Source organism: Aptenodytes patagonicus, chromosome 3 (assembly GCF_965638725.1).
Source record: "Aptenodytes patagonicus chromosome 3, bAptPat1.pri.cur, whole genome shotgun sequence".
Taxonomy (NCBI): Eukaryota; Metazoa; Chordata; class Aves; order Sphenisciformes; family Spheniscidae; genus Aptenodytes; species Aptenodytes patagonicus.
In genome coordinates, this window is record NC_134951.1 from 25,872,841 (window position 1) to 25,888,449 (window position 15,609).

Consider the following 15,609-nt stretch of genomic DNA (forward strand, 5'->3'; position numbering starts at 1 on the left):
CCAACAAACCACTGACAGGAGGGATAAAGAATACCGACCTCCAGATCATAGGACAGTCTTTAAAAGAAGTCACTTCGATATTCTTCAGGCTGATTAAAAGCTTCAACTTTATGTTTATCACATCCTAAGTGAGAGCTTGTCTACCACCGCCATTTTAAAAACTCATGGCTATGTTTTCTAGAGTCTATGTGAAGACAGAATGAATGCTCTGCAACTGCTTTACTGTGAAGAACACTGCTTTTGTTGATACATTTGCTATGTTCACACAGTGCCTCCAAGATAGGGCTGCTCTGGGGAGAAAAGTAATGCCCTGCCTGAAGTTCTGAATGAGGGACAGAAATGCAACAGATGCCCTGGTACTCTCTTTTGCTGGAATGGGGAAGGTACTAGTCATCTACAGGCACAAACCTTTTTAAAAAAAAAAAAGGCCTTCCAGAGCAAAAATGCAGACAACCTGCCATGGCTTCATGGACTACCAGTCATGTACAAATCTCATCTGGGAGTTGTAAAAACTCCAGAATATTGGAAAGTACTATTCCTTTAACCATAATATTGAATGCTTATTTTATTTCTAGATGAAAGTGATAAACTCTTTTATTTAAAAATAAACGCTGAAAGCTTACTGTTATGAAGTACTGAGCAGATAAAAATACTGTAAAATTAAAAGCAGTAAAATAAACAATGAAATGACACTTTAGAATTTATACAAAAGAAAGAGCAAAAATGTTTTTTCCACTGCAATTTAGTGAAAATCATTGTTATTGCACTCAAATATACACTGGCTTAGTTGAAGCAGAACATTGAAACTATTTGGCAAAATTCTTCTAACTTTAATATCAGAATATTCTATTGAAATAGAAGAAAAATCTGAAGCATATTGCAAAATTCTCACATTTATTGAAGGTTTTGCACATTCATGAATATAATTCTTTTCAAAAATTCTTCCCATCCTATGGATTACTCATGTCTTTCCCTAGGTTTAATATATAACAAACATTCACAACAGCTGTCCCTTTTTTTTAGTACAGTTGAGATTATTAAAATAAAACAAAATAAAATATAACTGCTTAAAACTGAAACTTTGGTTTAATGGGTAAGCCTGCCAAGTTAGCTTCTGAAAAGCCAGTATTAGAAATTAAGAAAATAGACCATTGTTTCATGAAGATATGCTGCCCTAAAGCTACCCAAAAGCAAAACTAACTGAATTATCTTTGAAACACAATAGGGAGAATAGAAAAACTTAATTCTCCATGCAGGTCAGAAATATAGAATGTTCAAGGAATATACTACAGTCCCAAAGTATCAATTTGTCTGGGTGATACAGTCTTCTCATTCTTGTACCAGTAGTATCTGTTTAGCCAACTCAGCAATGAATAAAATACAGAATAGTCACTGAATGCATAATTTAAGCATGTGCTCTGTGCAACAAAATTCTTGCATCATACATGGTCTTATCAAATGATTATGCAAAAGAATATTATCCCTCAAACTAAAAACTAAACAAAACTATGCCTGCAGTGCCATTTAACACCAGCTATAGTTTTTTAAATATATATATACAGCAGTGTGCTGTTGGTAAGAAGGGCTGCAGTAAGGAGTACTTTAGAAAAGAATTTGAGTTGGCCAGCATACAGAACTAAGGCAGTAGTTTCCCTGATTGTCTTTCACCCTGGGGACTCAGTTGTAAATCACGGTGAGTGCAGACGGAGATTGCTTTCTCTCAATGACAGCTGTCAAGGGTTACATGGGAAATGAATTCTGGCACTCTCAATTTAGTCTGTTGAGAAAAGCAGGAGAATGCTTTAAGTCTCCCCTGATGACTTTGGAACCTCACATTGAGTAGATTCAAACCCTTGAGGACAAAGAAGTGAAAAGACCATGTCAGAGTCCTTTAGGCAGTTTTCTGTTAAAAAGTTGAATGATCATCAAAAAGTACATCATTCACAGTATTTCATTTTTTGTTCTTGCTCTCTCTTTCTCTTTTTTTTTTCCCCTTGACATAAACAATGTTAAGCGTCTTTTTTAAACTTTCCTATCTGATCAACAGTGTTTTAAACTTTTTTATTTGAAAAGTATTGCATTAATGTTGGTATCTAGAACATGCATAGGGACTGGCAGTCAGAGTGAATAAGAGTAGAGAATTCACCCTGACTTCATGATAAATTCTAAGGAATGCTGTCTATAAAAAAGGAAGGCACTGCATGTGGAAGCATGGTTACAAAATTGCCAGTCTATGGAATTTTAGTAAAGTTCAGTGCGAAGTCAACAATACACAACAATGATAACTGCTCAGTGAAGTAAAGCAAAAAAAAAAAGCCAAAACAAACAAAAAAAAAACCACACCAAAAAACTGCTCAACTTACAACTTCATTTTGCAAACGTCTCAAATACATAGGAGTCTGAGTTTTTAATTGTTTTGGTTTGTTTTTTTTTCAATGGGGGCCAGCTGGAGAGTGATTTTATGACAGAAATTCTGGCCATCTAAACCATAAAACTAAAATATTTATTTAGGAAACAGAGTGGTTTTTGGTTTTACATACATTATTAAAATCTATCCAAAATCTAAGGTCCTGGCATCATGTTTCTGATTAACCTAGACCAAGGAAATTTTCACTACAATTAATGTAGTATAAATGTTGTTGGTAATTATTAACACTAATAATTTGCTAAACACTATCTTGGCATAAATAAGACCTTAACTAACGTTAATAGATTCAACAAAGTATATAGTTCACATTTGTTTGCTTGTGAGATGAAAAGCTAAGACACACATTGCTTTTAATTGCATTCCAAAATATTTGCCATTGATATAAACATGCCAAATATTCTCTCGTTACAAAAAATGCAGTCTTTCTTATGTTTTCTATTGGAAAATTTCTGCCGGAGTGGTCTGATAACTAACTAGTTAACTCTATATTAAAATAAAAATGGAGTAAGAAGTATGTTAAAAGAAATTCCATTAACTTGCAGTTATTTTTTTAAGCTTTGAACTGAGTTGGTCCAACTTTATAAAACAACACTTTTTTTTTGGAACACCAGATTAACTAACTTAAAAAGCATTTATTTGTCTCCTGGTTATGTATGAAATCTCTTCTTCCTATTCCATCCCCACATGAACCTGGGCATTACATTAGCAGATACATCAGAAAGATAAAGTACCTATCATTGTTCTCTAGATGTGTTGTCTATATGTAAATTCATTTTGAACCACTGGTACAAATGATATACCCACTAAAGAAAACATGACAAAATTGACAGTTCCTTGTAGGTATCAGATTCTTGATAAGACAAAAAGTCTAACTGAGCTTTTCAAGAATCTATCAGTAATGAGATAAAAAAAAAGAAAAACCTTTCAAATTAGAAATTCAGTACAAAACCAGGATAAATGAACAAAAAGAGACCTGAATTCATTACTAACAAATAACGTGGACTTACTGATACAGACTGGAGAATTTGAGCTAGCTCAAACCTCTGCAACTTTGACAAACAGGTCTTCCCAGTAAAAAAAATCTGGTTTTATGAAACATGTTTTTCGCAAGAGAAAAGCTTTTAAATCTAATTTATAAGAAGATATAATGGATTCTGAAGGGAACAGTAGCAAAGGATATAAACTTTTCCTGACATAGATTATTAATCTGACACTGCCTTATGAACTGGCAGCAGGTGATAGGAGAGTTTATCCAATGCCAAAGCAAAGAAAACAGAGCAAGAAAAGCTTCTTGCAAATCCTTGCATTCTAAAAGGTGTGGTTAAGCATAGTGTTTAATGCAGCAGTTCTTACTTCAAGCATAATATATGAAAAATGACCTGCAGTGCAATCAGGAGTGCAGAGCCCTGATGAGACCATCTGATTCAGTTCTCATTTTGGTGGTGAAGAGTTATTATGAAAAGTAGAAAGTGCAGAGATTGGCTTTCTGTGCTTCCAAAGACAAAATGGAAAGGAGTTCCAAACTGCTAAGGGGAAAAAAATCCATACTGAACATATTTGGTTTAGGATTTGATATTTTCATAGCTAGTTCTGGGGTAGCACATTCAGGTTGGACCAAGTCCTACTCAGGCAGGTTTGCTGAAGAGAACATAGATTTAGTTATCAGAATTTTTCCGATGCTATTTGATTCCAGTTTAAAGGCAAGTAAACTGACTATTCAATGTGTTCTTTATCAAATAAATAAAGGCAAAGATAGAGTCCATGTAGAGATGAAAATGTCCTCTCTTACAAATTATGATTTTAAAATCATACTTCTGTGATCTCAACATTCCAGAAAAGACTATTATAGATCTTTATATATATATATACACATATAAAATTAAGTATAATTTTAAAAACAGATATTATTGTGTTGATAATTCAAAAAGTTTGGGGTTTTATCTCTCAAAGTATCCCAACATCAAAACAAACCATTTTTTTAGTTGTGAGAGAAACAGCAGGAACATGAGTTTTTCCAAGGTATAGGTGTTTTAATGATTGTTACTTCAGAAGACAGATCCAAAATCCAATATTAAAAAACGCGCTCATTTTAAGAGATCAAAGGTCTTCCTTGCTGTGCCCAAACAGGTTGCCAGAACAGTGGCAAGCTGATGTATTGTGACTATCACCGATGAAATCATTATTAAATTATCAGAATAACAGCATTCTGGAGTAGGGGGGAAATAACACTGTAAAGCAGTTCAGTGCTTTCAGTGCATTTAGGATATACAAACATATTTAAGTACTTTGTTTCATACAAGTTTTTATCATATGGCTCATATGATCTTTTGTGTACACTATTTTTTTTGTCAGGCAAAAAAATTCATATAATTTCTTAGGTAAATTTCCTGCCAGTGACTTATTAGTTAACTTACTACTGACACAATAGATGAAAGCAATGTATCATTGCAAAAGAGTGCCTGAGAACTGCCCAGCTTTATTTTCTGAAAATATCAATGTTTCCCATGCACACATAATAGCTCAGTTGCAAAATAATAAAATAAAATAAAATAAAATAAAATAAAATAAAATAAAATAAAAAATATTCTGCATTAGCTTCAAGCAATAATCTATATTTTGTAGTAACTGCATGTAGAATCTCAGTGAAGTGAAGCTACGTTCATTATTGACCCAAGTGAACTCAACCGAGGTTTGAAAGAAAGGTCATACGTAAAATCTCTGTTGAATTAAATGATACAGGTTTGCCAGGAACATCAATCTCTTCCAAGCAGTATATTTAAGGAGCTGGAAGATTTACTTTCTTTGTACACAAATTCATAATTCATCACTAACAATGAACTTTAATACAAATTTTTTTTATCCGTTAGATAAAAGGCAATTTTAGAAGGAAAGGCATATTCCAGAAGAAGTGTTATTACTTGCTTTAGGTAAGTTCTAATCAATTCATGAAGAGTAAATTTGATATAAGCCATTTAGCTGGTAGAATTTTGATTTTTTTTTTTTTTAAATCATGGATATAAAATTATCATTTCAGCATGATTTCATCATTGAAATGCAATTTATTATTTTTTAACTCTAACCAATAAAACCTTTTTGCTCTTCTTTCATGTAAATAATGTAATTCAAGATTTATTTTATTTAAGCCTTTTTGGCAAAAAGAACCTTTAATGATTTTGAACTATGCAGATTCATCCTTTAATCCAAACTATATCAAATTATAAATAAAATCATAGTTATAATAAAAATATGTTACAGCAATTTTCACAGCATATGGTCCAAAAATATAGTATTTACTGAAGTAAAAATCTTAAATGGTATATCAAATTCTGCTCTCAGTGAAATGATGTAAATGTAATTATGCTATGAGGTTATAGGGAGGCAGCTTACAGTAGAGAAGACTCTTTTGCCCAGATATACAGGTAGAATTAAACTAGGTAGGTGTATGCAGAGAAATGTTCCGTGGGAACATGCCTGGCTGATATGGAGCTTTGAACCAGACTGCTCTTACTTCTCTTTTTATTCTTTTGAAGGAATATCAGAAGTTTTTATTTCGCAGTGAAGTCCTAAATTCATTGTCAGAAGTAGCACACAGGCATCTTCAGCTAGGGTTCTTAACAGTGTCAAGCATAAGCTTTGATGCTTGCAGGCTAGAAACAGTAGGGTTTTAGGACCTTAGGATTTAGATAATCTCTTATAGTGTTTAGTCAATCTGTGGAATAAATTTTTGCTCATTGAAGTTCCTTTCCTTTTGTTCTATATTCATCTAATTTGGGGAAAATAGTTGTATCCCCTTTACTTATATGTATCTTTAACTGTTTTTTGAGTGCTGGAGAGTCACGCAGAGATGGTTAAGAAGTTACCTTAGTTACCCATCTAGTTACCATGGATCAGATGATCTGGGTTACAGTCTCATAATTTAGTTTCATTTTACCTTAGTCTGTGAGATTGTGTTTTAATCTGAAAAGCTTGCAGTCTGCTTATTTTTAACTGTTAACTCTGTGTTATGTGGTAGCCTAAAACAGTAGGATCAGCAGAAAAATAGGTCTGGAGACACCACATACCACCTCAGCAAGATTCTCCAAATGCATCTGTCAAAGTCTTTAGCCATAAATTATACATAATCACAGAATCACAGAATAGTTGAAGTCGGAAGGGACAGCTAAAGCAGTCTGCCCAGGGCTCTGTCCAGTCAGGTTTTGAATACCTCTAAGAATGGAGACTCTACAACCTCTCTGGGCAATCTGTTTAGGTGTTTGACCACCCTCACAGTTAAAAAGCTTTTTCTTACGTTTCAGTTTGTGCCCTTTGCCTCTTGTCCTTTCAGTGGGCACCACTGAGAAGTCTGGTGGTTTTTTTTTTACACCCTCCCTTAGATAAGCATTGATAGAAGACAGAAAAGAATCTAGTTCCTTCTTTTAACTTGCGATTACATTCTCCCAAATCATACACTAACAAACATTACAGTATAGAAAAACAACTAATTGTCCATTCCCTATACTGACCACTAATTCAAAATGTAATTATATAAATACTTAAGTTGCACTGATTTCAATAACATTTAATTCTTTATTGATTAGAGTTCCTAAACAATTCTATGCTTTGTAATACAGACCTACAGTGAGGCAACAGACAAGCAGCAGGTGAAAAGATTAGGTGGGTCCTCACAGTTCATGATGGAAGAGATACAAGTAAGTAAGTCACTGAAAAATACCTGTTGCTATAGAGAAACAAGTATTAAGTGAAGGGAAGAATGAAGTAAAGAAGCACTTGCTGACTGAAAGGCAAAAGTCCAACTTTACACCACCTGCATGAGAATAGGCAAAATTGTAGATACTCAACTGAGAGAACTCTTCTCTCTTCATTCTTAAGTGAATGGAACTTGGCAGAGTAACATCTATAATACTCACTATTTTCAGATAACCCACCTCCCTAAACAAGATTTCAGACCATAAATTGGCCTGGATCAAACTCAAATTCATGTGGTGAGTTAAAAAAGGAAAATGAAAGTAGACAGGAGAGACAACTGAAATAATGTTGGAGTAACTGTAAGGCTCCTAATTATTACGTTCTTATTTTTTAAATCTTCTCAGCCTTTGCATTATTTTTCATAAATTTCCTTTTTTTTCTTTCACTTTTATTTGTTTTCCTTCTAATAAATGTACTTGAGTTCCATGTAAATAGCTGAGTAGCTCAGCTTGTAAATGGGGTTGAACTTCAGTAAAACCATGCAATCTCTGCCTCTGACAGTCAAATAGAGCAGATCCGGACTGCATCTACAGGGTATGTAAAAAAGTGTATATTTTCAACAAATAAAACCTTACTTAAATGCCTCATGGATGAGACAGAGGAGTTTGTTCACTAAAGTCTAACAATACAAAACAGTATAAAAGGGGGGGAAAAAAAAAAACAACAAACCATGAGCCTAAATAAGAACAGTTTGCTAATTCCCGTTTCTCCGTTCCAATAATTATATTGCTATGCTAGTTAACTTACTTGAATAAATTCTGAGGATAGTGACTGAGGGAATTGCCATATCTGTATGGTTTTAATGAGAATGAAAGATCTAATTCCACACACACTGAGCTTGAAATTGCATTAGCTCTCTCTGAAACAATATGATGAGCTAATCACCAAAGATAATTATTATTCTTAGGAACAACCATTGTAATACAATATGATTTTTAATAAACTAACAGGTAGAGATAATAAAGCTACCAATAGATAAAGTTAACTTCTTATTACATGATTTTTAGTCCCAATGTTGGTATCCTTAGCACAACTTCGCTGACTGCAATTTCCTTTAGCACATTAAAGACAAGTTACAAAGGACGAAAAGCATAGTACTTACATTGATTTAACATTTAAGTGATCATTTTTCCAGTGAAAGAAAATACTCAAGAAACGCTTATTAACCATTGCATTTCTGGAGAAATTATTTTATCTGCTTTAGTATTAACCTACTTTTCAACAAGCTGTCTAACTTGGACCTGTTTAATCAGAAAAGACAATAGAATTCCAGACTTGTATTCTGAATAATGGAAGATGAGATGATATAAAAAAATAATGTTTTTTTTTAATTCATAAAGTAACCTTTAGCTTCTCAATTTTGTAGTCAGCATTCAAGCATGAGATATGATCCATGCAAAAGAACTGAAAGGTTCATCAGCCTAAGGAAAAACCTAAGTAAATGATTTGTGTGATATTCCTTTCAGAGGATGCATGATTTAGCAAAGATTTGCCAAATTAAGCCACAGAAGGAAAATCTTGCCAGCCTTGCCAATTCCAATTTAACACTCAAAAATCCATCTTAGGTATAATACATATATATATTTTCTATATATATGCATAAATGTATAGATAGATCAATTGATCAATTGATCGATTGATTGATCTTTGTGTTCTATTTCTTCGCATGTTCTATACCAGACAAAATCATCAGGTTCTCTCCAGAGACTAAGCATTTTTTATTTGATTTTGGTTTACACATTTGGAAATTAGTACTGTTCTTAAAAGTTATAAATAGACCCAGACAATTCCAGCTTTGAAAAGGGAGTATGACCAGGAACAACTTCTTTAGATTAGATCCATTAAAATCCGGTTCCTTCTGGAGCCTTCACAAAAAGAGCACTGAAGGATATACACTATCTCAAAAACTTTTCTCCAGGCTTTTAAGATCTTTCAGTATGTCGTACATGATTCACCTCATGTCCTGCCTTTCACTTCTCTGAAGATTTGCATCTATGTTATAGCCAGAAGATATTGAATCTACCTCAGTGATTCAGAAGAAAACATTTCACAATATCATTAAATATTATCAGCATCTTATTGGATTCAGCATTGAGAAAGCATGTACTACACCAGTACAAATTATTTTGGGGCATAAAACATAAAAACAATGGACCAATGAACAGATTTTAGTGGTCTGATAAAGATATCGGTGGAACAGACCAAAGATTTGATATTAGCTCCATATTCTGCAATAACCAAAGGCTGAGGAAAATAAATGAAAACAATGGCCATAAATGAAAAGAGTAACAATAAGGTAACTTCAGCGACTTGTTTCCCTTTTAATCTTAATTACATTACTGGCACCTGGATAAATAAATGATAAGGACACAATGAAATCTGAGAACTTTGGATTGTGTTTTAAAATAGTTTCTTTTTGTCCTTCCTTAATATATACATTTGATACACAGTTATCTTCATAACACAAACCCTTGCTTCATTCTCATCTCTCAAACATCTTCATCTTACCCAGAACATACTAGTAATCAAGTTCATATATGCCTTTACAAAAAAAAAAAAAAAAAAAAAAAAAAAATCAGAATTAAATCTTACTTTACCATTTTTTTCTGGGCAAAGAAAAGTCAGGTTTCACATGTACAAAAGTTATTAACATCTCTTAGGTATTGCTAGGAAATACAGAAGAATTAATAGTGTTTTGATGCATGAATATTCATTTAACTGTGTTTTAATATGAGTAATGGACCATTTATGGAAACTGTACTCTAGTGCACCTAATTCAGGCTAGATAGCCAACTGTGATTTATTAATGTAGTATAACTTTTGTGATACAAAGTACATGTTCTATGTCTATAAACTAAATGCTAGGGATGCAGCCTGAGAACTTTGAGGTAAAACACTGAAAAGCCTAGGCTTCCCCTGTACTCAGCCCTAATTCCATTTTCCAATATAGAAGTGCAAAAACTCAAATAAATGTGGCAGTAAGTTCCTAAAGGTCAGCTTTCTGAATTATATCCCAATCTTTTGAAGGCAGGGTAAAGGATCATGCTTGAAATAAGTCATTAGAGAGCAGAGAATGTATGAGAAAGTTTCTTACCTCGGCAGTTGGGTAAAGGGCTACTCCACTGCCCATTGCTTCGGCACTGTGCTCGAGAAGCACCCTGAAGTAAGTACCCAGTGTTGCAAGTAAAATTTACAACATCATTTAAATTGAACTCAGTGCCATTAGTCATTCCATGAGCTGGATTCCCAGGGTGTCCACATGTGATTGCTGTTAAAAGAAAAATAGGCAGGCTAGCATCTAACTGAATGGTACTGTTCCATGGAATCACTTGCAGGTTGGAGCTCTTTTGGTTTGGTTTTTTGTTGGGTTTTTTTTGTTGTTGTTGTTTTCTGAATTTTTTATATTTATAAAAGAAATTTAAGAAAAAATAGCATATATTTATTCAAAGTTCTTAACTGCCAGGAGAAAAATCTTAATTTTTCAATAAAACTTTTAGAATCTACTCTTTACTGTAGCAAAATTAAAGAGTTTGCTATATTTCCTACTAATGCAAATAAAAAAAAAACAAAAAATATTTTTTTCCCTGCAAGTTTCAAAATGTAGTAGGGCTAAACAAATTGAATTTGATGTATTGCTTCAGAGCATTCTGGAGTTCTGAAGCATTCCTGTTCCAAAGTTCTTGAGTTGCTTTGCTGAAATAATGATCATTTTAATCAGATTTTCCTATGGCAATAGAGAAATCATTGTTGGGAGTATATCTTCTCCATTACGTGTATTATGTGTGTTGATTATGCTTAAATGACACTTATAAAATACACTTACTATGGTCAAGCTTTAGCTTTCCACGTGACAAGACATTAAAATAATATAGAAAAATATAGAAAAGCATAGATACTGACAATATAAAATCATAATGTGTATATACACCCACGCACATAAAACTTTTCAACATTGTCCAGGTGATGTTTATCATACGCAAATAAATATCCTATACACAGGTTTATCTTTTGCTTTATTACTTTGTAGTTTGCTTTGTTTTTTAATTGAAGAGACAAGTGAAAAATAATTTAAATGTGTTTCTTTTTATTTTATCACAGAGTTCAGCTGTGAAACAGTATTTTCAACAGTACCTGATCTTTGGGAATTAAATAGGACACCTTCCTGTATACAGACTTATGTATTTAGCCCTTAAATTGTGTAAATAAATCTACTTAAATCACTTGAATCCCTTCTGCACCCTCTCATTTGCAGCATTTGAAGATGAAATGCTAAACATCAGAATAAAATCTTACTACATGCACAAGATCAACTTTATTCTAGTCCAGTTGTTGCATTTCTAAACTGTTACAGATGATCAAGTTTCAATAACGCAATTTCCAGGGCCATACTAAATCAGTTAACATAATTCTTAGATAAAAGCCCATTAAATTTAAAAAATGCTATTACCTTAAACTTTCTGCAGTTTCCTCAACAAATATGCCATAGATTTTAACAACATAAAATTTAGATCTCTTGTAAAAACTCTGATAATGAAGGATAATTCTGTCCAGTTGCCTTTTTCAACAAAAGCATACCCTAGTCAGTCAATTCCTGTTTAGACCTCATTACTCATGACAGGATGCTGCTTTTTGTAACACCTTCCAGAAACTAAAGATCTTGGAAGCTGAGATCTTAATCACTGCATCTAGTTCTGCCACTGCTCCATTATAGTTACTAGATATCATTTACCTGTTGACTGATCAGCACTGCAATAGTTGGATTCACACAGTAGCAAGTACTTAAAAGCACCTTTTTTTAAAAAAAGAAAGCAAAGTAGACAATTTTGGCATTATAGTGTTTTCAATCACCACTAGGTTTTTATGCAATCAATTTAATACTGTTTACCTAAGCAGTAGCCAAGACATTTCAAATAAAGGTTACTACTGTTGTTTTTATGTCATCTAAATGGTGAATTACAAATTCCCTCCTCCATCCTACTAAAAATAACTGCCCTATGCATGCATGCATACACATGCATATGTATACACACACACACTTAGTCCTAAATATGTCATGGGAAAATAGATGCACTTGGTATGTCTGAAATCAATACTTGCTAAGGAATTACACATTTGCCTATTATATTGCAAAGAGATCAACCCACTTAATGTAATATAACTCTCAAATATATCCTCCAGTCTTTAACACAGTATATTTCTCAGACCCTGGAGACTTCCATCTCACCGCAGAAAATACATAACCCAGAAGAAATAATGATAGTATTGATAGTACTTGGACCAAAAAAAAAAAAATATCCAGTCTGAGTACACAGCTATATAACTAAGCCTGTGTTTTGGTCATCATCAATATAGTATATACTTTTAGTAAAGAAGGTTAGTCTCCTGATTTTTGTTGTTCTGTTACTCACAAGGAACTAATCAGACATCTTCATATATCATGTTAACTCTCAATAACCAGCAAGTCAGAAAATATTTGGCTAATGTGTGGTCCAACTGGTTATCCAATAAAGAGATAGGAAAACACCTGTGTGTCAAAAATTGTGCAGGATGAAGGAGGCTGACTTTCATATGCAACTAAGAACCTAAAGTAGTCGTGGGTGCAGTACTCTGAGTACTTCCTTAGACAACATTTTTTGAAGATTACAATATCTAGTACTTACAACTCTGAAATTCCTTTCAAAACCAATTAGAAATATAAAACAATGTGTGATTTTCTGTAAAAATCTCACAAAATAAAGACCAATTTGTGGTAAATTTTCAGGGGCACAACCCATAATTTCTTTATGGTACCTCTGCCATATTTCTAGTTCTTGATCCACACTGCTCAGTCAGAAGACCATTTCAGTATCACATTAGGGAGGACATTGGTAAACAGTATGTTTTCACTTTCCTTCTCAGAAATAACAGAGCCATTCTTATGAGAATTTTTAATACATAAATAAATAAATAAATAAATAAATAAATAAAAGTAGGAAAATCATCTGAAGCTTGGATGCTGACATTAAAAAAAAATAAAAGACTTGTATGGCTCTTTAGTCTGGCAGAGTTATAAGCAAAAGAAAACCATTTGTAATGGAAAGTATTAGGCAACCTATAAAGACAGAAATTGCTGCCAGTTCTTCTCATAACAGTAATGATAACATCAATTTAGGAAGAAACAGCCTCCCACCCCCCCTTAGCTTTGCCCCTTTCTTTTGAAGGGATTTTATTCACTGCACAGTAAAATTAATCTACTAAAAGTAATAATGCTAGCTTCTAGCATTTCTCCTTTCATGAATATGAATCACTTGAAGATATGAATAGGATTTTAAAAGGACAATGACACTTGGCAGATATTTTCTGCAACTGTATACAGGTAGAAATTTTCATTTTACCACTAAGAAAGAAAATACTGAACATTTTGAAATCTAGTGACTTATCAGTAATATATTTTCTCAGAAATGAAACAAAGATACTAAGATGGATTGAACAGAAAAGCTGATCATCTCAGTGACTATCTCTGTGTAGACAAAAATACTTCAGTCTGAATTGCAGACATCTTAAAAAATTACAAAACTGAAATAATTTATATAAATGCTCCATTAAAAATAACAAAAATTGTATAAAAATTGAGAGCCTTGTTAAAATGGAAAAAGAATAATGAAATCAACTACACAATAAAGTAGCAAAATAAAAAGCAGAGAAATCAGACTTCACTCTGATTAAATGTCTGATGGATCAGAAAATGTCAGAAAACCTGCAATGTAAACGCGGAAGGAAGTAGAGTAGGAAAGACTCAACAATTCCAGCAATTAAGTATGGGATTTTCAAAAGCATGTGAATTAAGAGAAAAGAAAATTCCTACTAAAGGTTATAAAAAAATTAACATTTTTTTCTAACAGATGTGGTATAATCCAATACCATGCCTGGGCTTGCACTGGTAAATATTAGGAAAACAATGTGGAAAAATGGGCAGTCACCATCAAAACTGCACAGATGAAGAGTATTCCAGCTTTACCCACCAAACAGTGAAAATAAACCAAGGGATTTTGGTATTCCTGGTGGAAAAATAGGGGAGAGGCTCAGTAAGCCCACACTTGACATAGAAATTATGCCTGGAGAAAGAGAGAAAGGGATAGAAGAAGTTATACAGTTGCAGCCTATTGTTCAACCCACTTCAATGCCTATGTCATCCTGTTTCTGAAACAAGAGAAATCAGAAATTACTGGCCATAGTTATTCAGTCTGTGCTAGGTTAGAAACTGGATTAGATTATCATAATGACCCTTGTAATTGAAAACAGGTCCAATAAATATCTGACCTGAGCACCTCACTCAAACACCTTTGAACATCCAATCCACTGTTAATGTTCACTTACGTTTAAAATAGTAGTAATAATTTAGTGAAAAATTAGTGATACTTACGGACACAAACAGGAGTTTGTCCAGACCACTTGTGATCCTGTAGGCAAATTCTGACAGACGTACCAACAAGTCGAAAGCCAGGATTACACTGGTAGACTACAGTATCACGATAACTGAAACCATCTCCACTGATATGACCATTTACAATTGGATCCGGAGAACCACAGTGACCAGCTACAATAAAAGAATAACCCATCTAAAACGTATATTCTTACAAACCTTGCCAACATTTAAAAGAATGCTGATAGGAAAATAACATTTCATCCTTGCTTTCAATAAACAACATATTAGAGTCAAATACTGCACTGTACAGAACAAGTTCTGAGGTGTAAAAACTACAGGTGATATTCCTTCTACTTTTTTAGGTTGAAGTGACATTCAAATATTTTTAATTTTCATATGTATAGTTTCTGCAGATTCTGTTGCAGAAATGACAAATTTGTCAGAAGAATGTCTGGAAAATGTAAACTGCAAATGTCTGAAATTACAAAACATTCAGTTTAATTGCTAGAAAACTGACAATTTTAGCACGGATATTTTTTTCCCCTTTGCCTTATTAATGTTGTCTTTTTCCTCAAAGGAGTGTGAATTAAAAGGTCTTTAACTCTCAAACCCATACTATTCTTTCTTCATAGAGTTCTGATATCTCTTATTCATGATTTGCCTTGGATTTTGTAAGTAGATCTCTACTAATAAATTAAACATGGTTGGGACTATTCTCTGGCAGAGACCAACCAGCACAGAGCAGTCTACATCCATAAAATGAAAATCTCTTGCCCTCCAAACCAGCACAGCTGCTAGCAAGCTGCCTACCAGGATCAGTACAGGTTTAAGCTAACGTGAACAGTTCTCGGAAATTGTCTTGGAGAATCTTAGCCATGTCCAGGCATTGTTCTAATGATTTAACAGGAGAGATGATCAAGTTGCATGTTCATTTGCATGTCCTGGTGTTGTTATTTTATTAGAACAAACATAGCCCTTGTTATTATACATATCCAACAAATAACTGATTTCTTACTAGCAGGTCTTCAGA

At 33.4% G+C, this 15,609-nt stretch overlaps 1 protein-coding gene across 1 annotated transcript in view; it reads right to left on the reverse strand.

Annotated features, from left to right (window-relative positions):
- The window catches only part of CSMD1 (CUB and Sushi multiple domains 1), a 1,284,461-nt gene that overhangs the window by 51,253 nt on the left and 1,217,599 nt on the right, over nucleotides 1–15,609 (reverse strand). The window contains exons 53-54 of the mRNA XM_076332906.1: nucleotides 14,577–14,750; nucleotides 10,269–10,442 (exon numbers count right to left, since the gene is read on the reverse strand). Coding sequence (XP_076189021.1) covers nucleotides 10,269–10,442; nucleotides 14,577–14,750 — 348 coding nt within the window. The remainder of the gene's footprint in view (nucleotides 1–10,268; nucleotides 10,443–14,576; nucleotides 14,751–15,609) is intronic.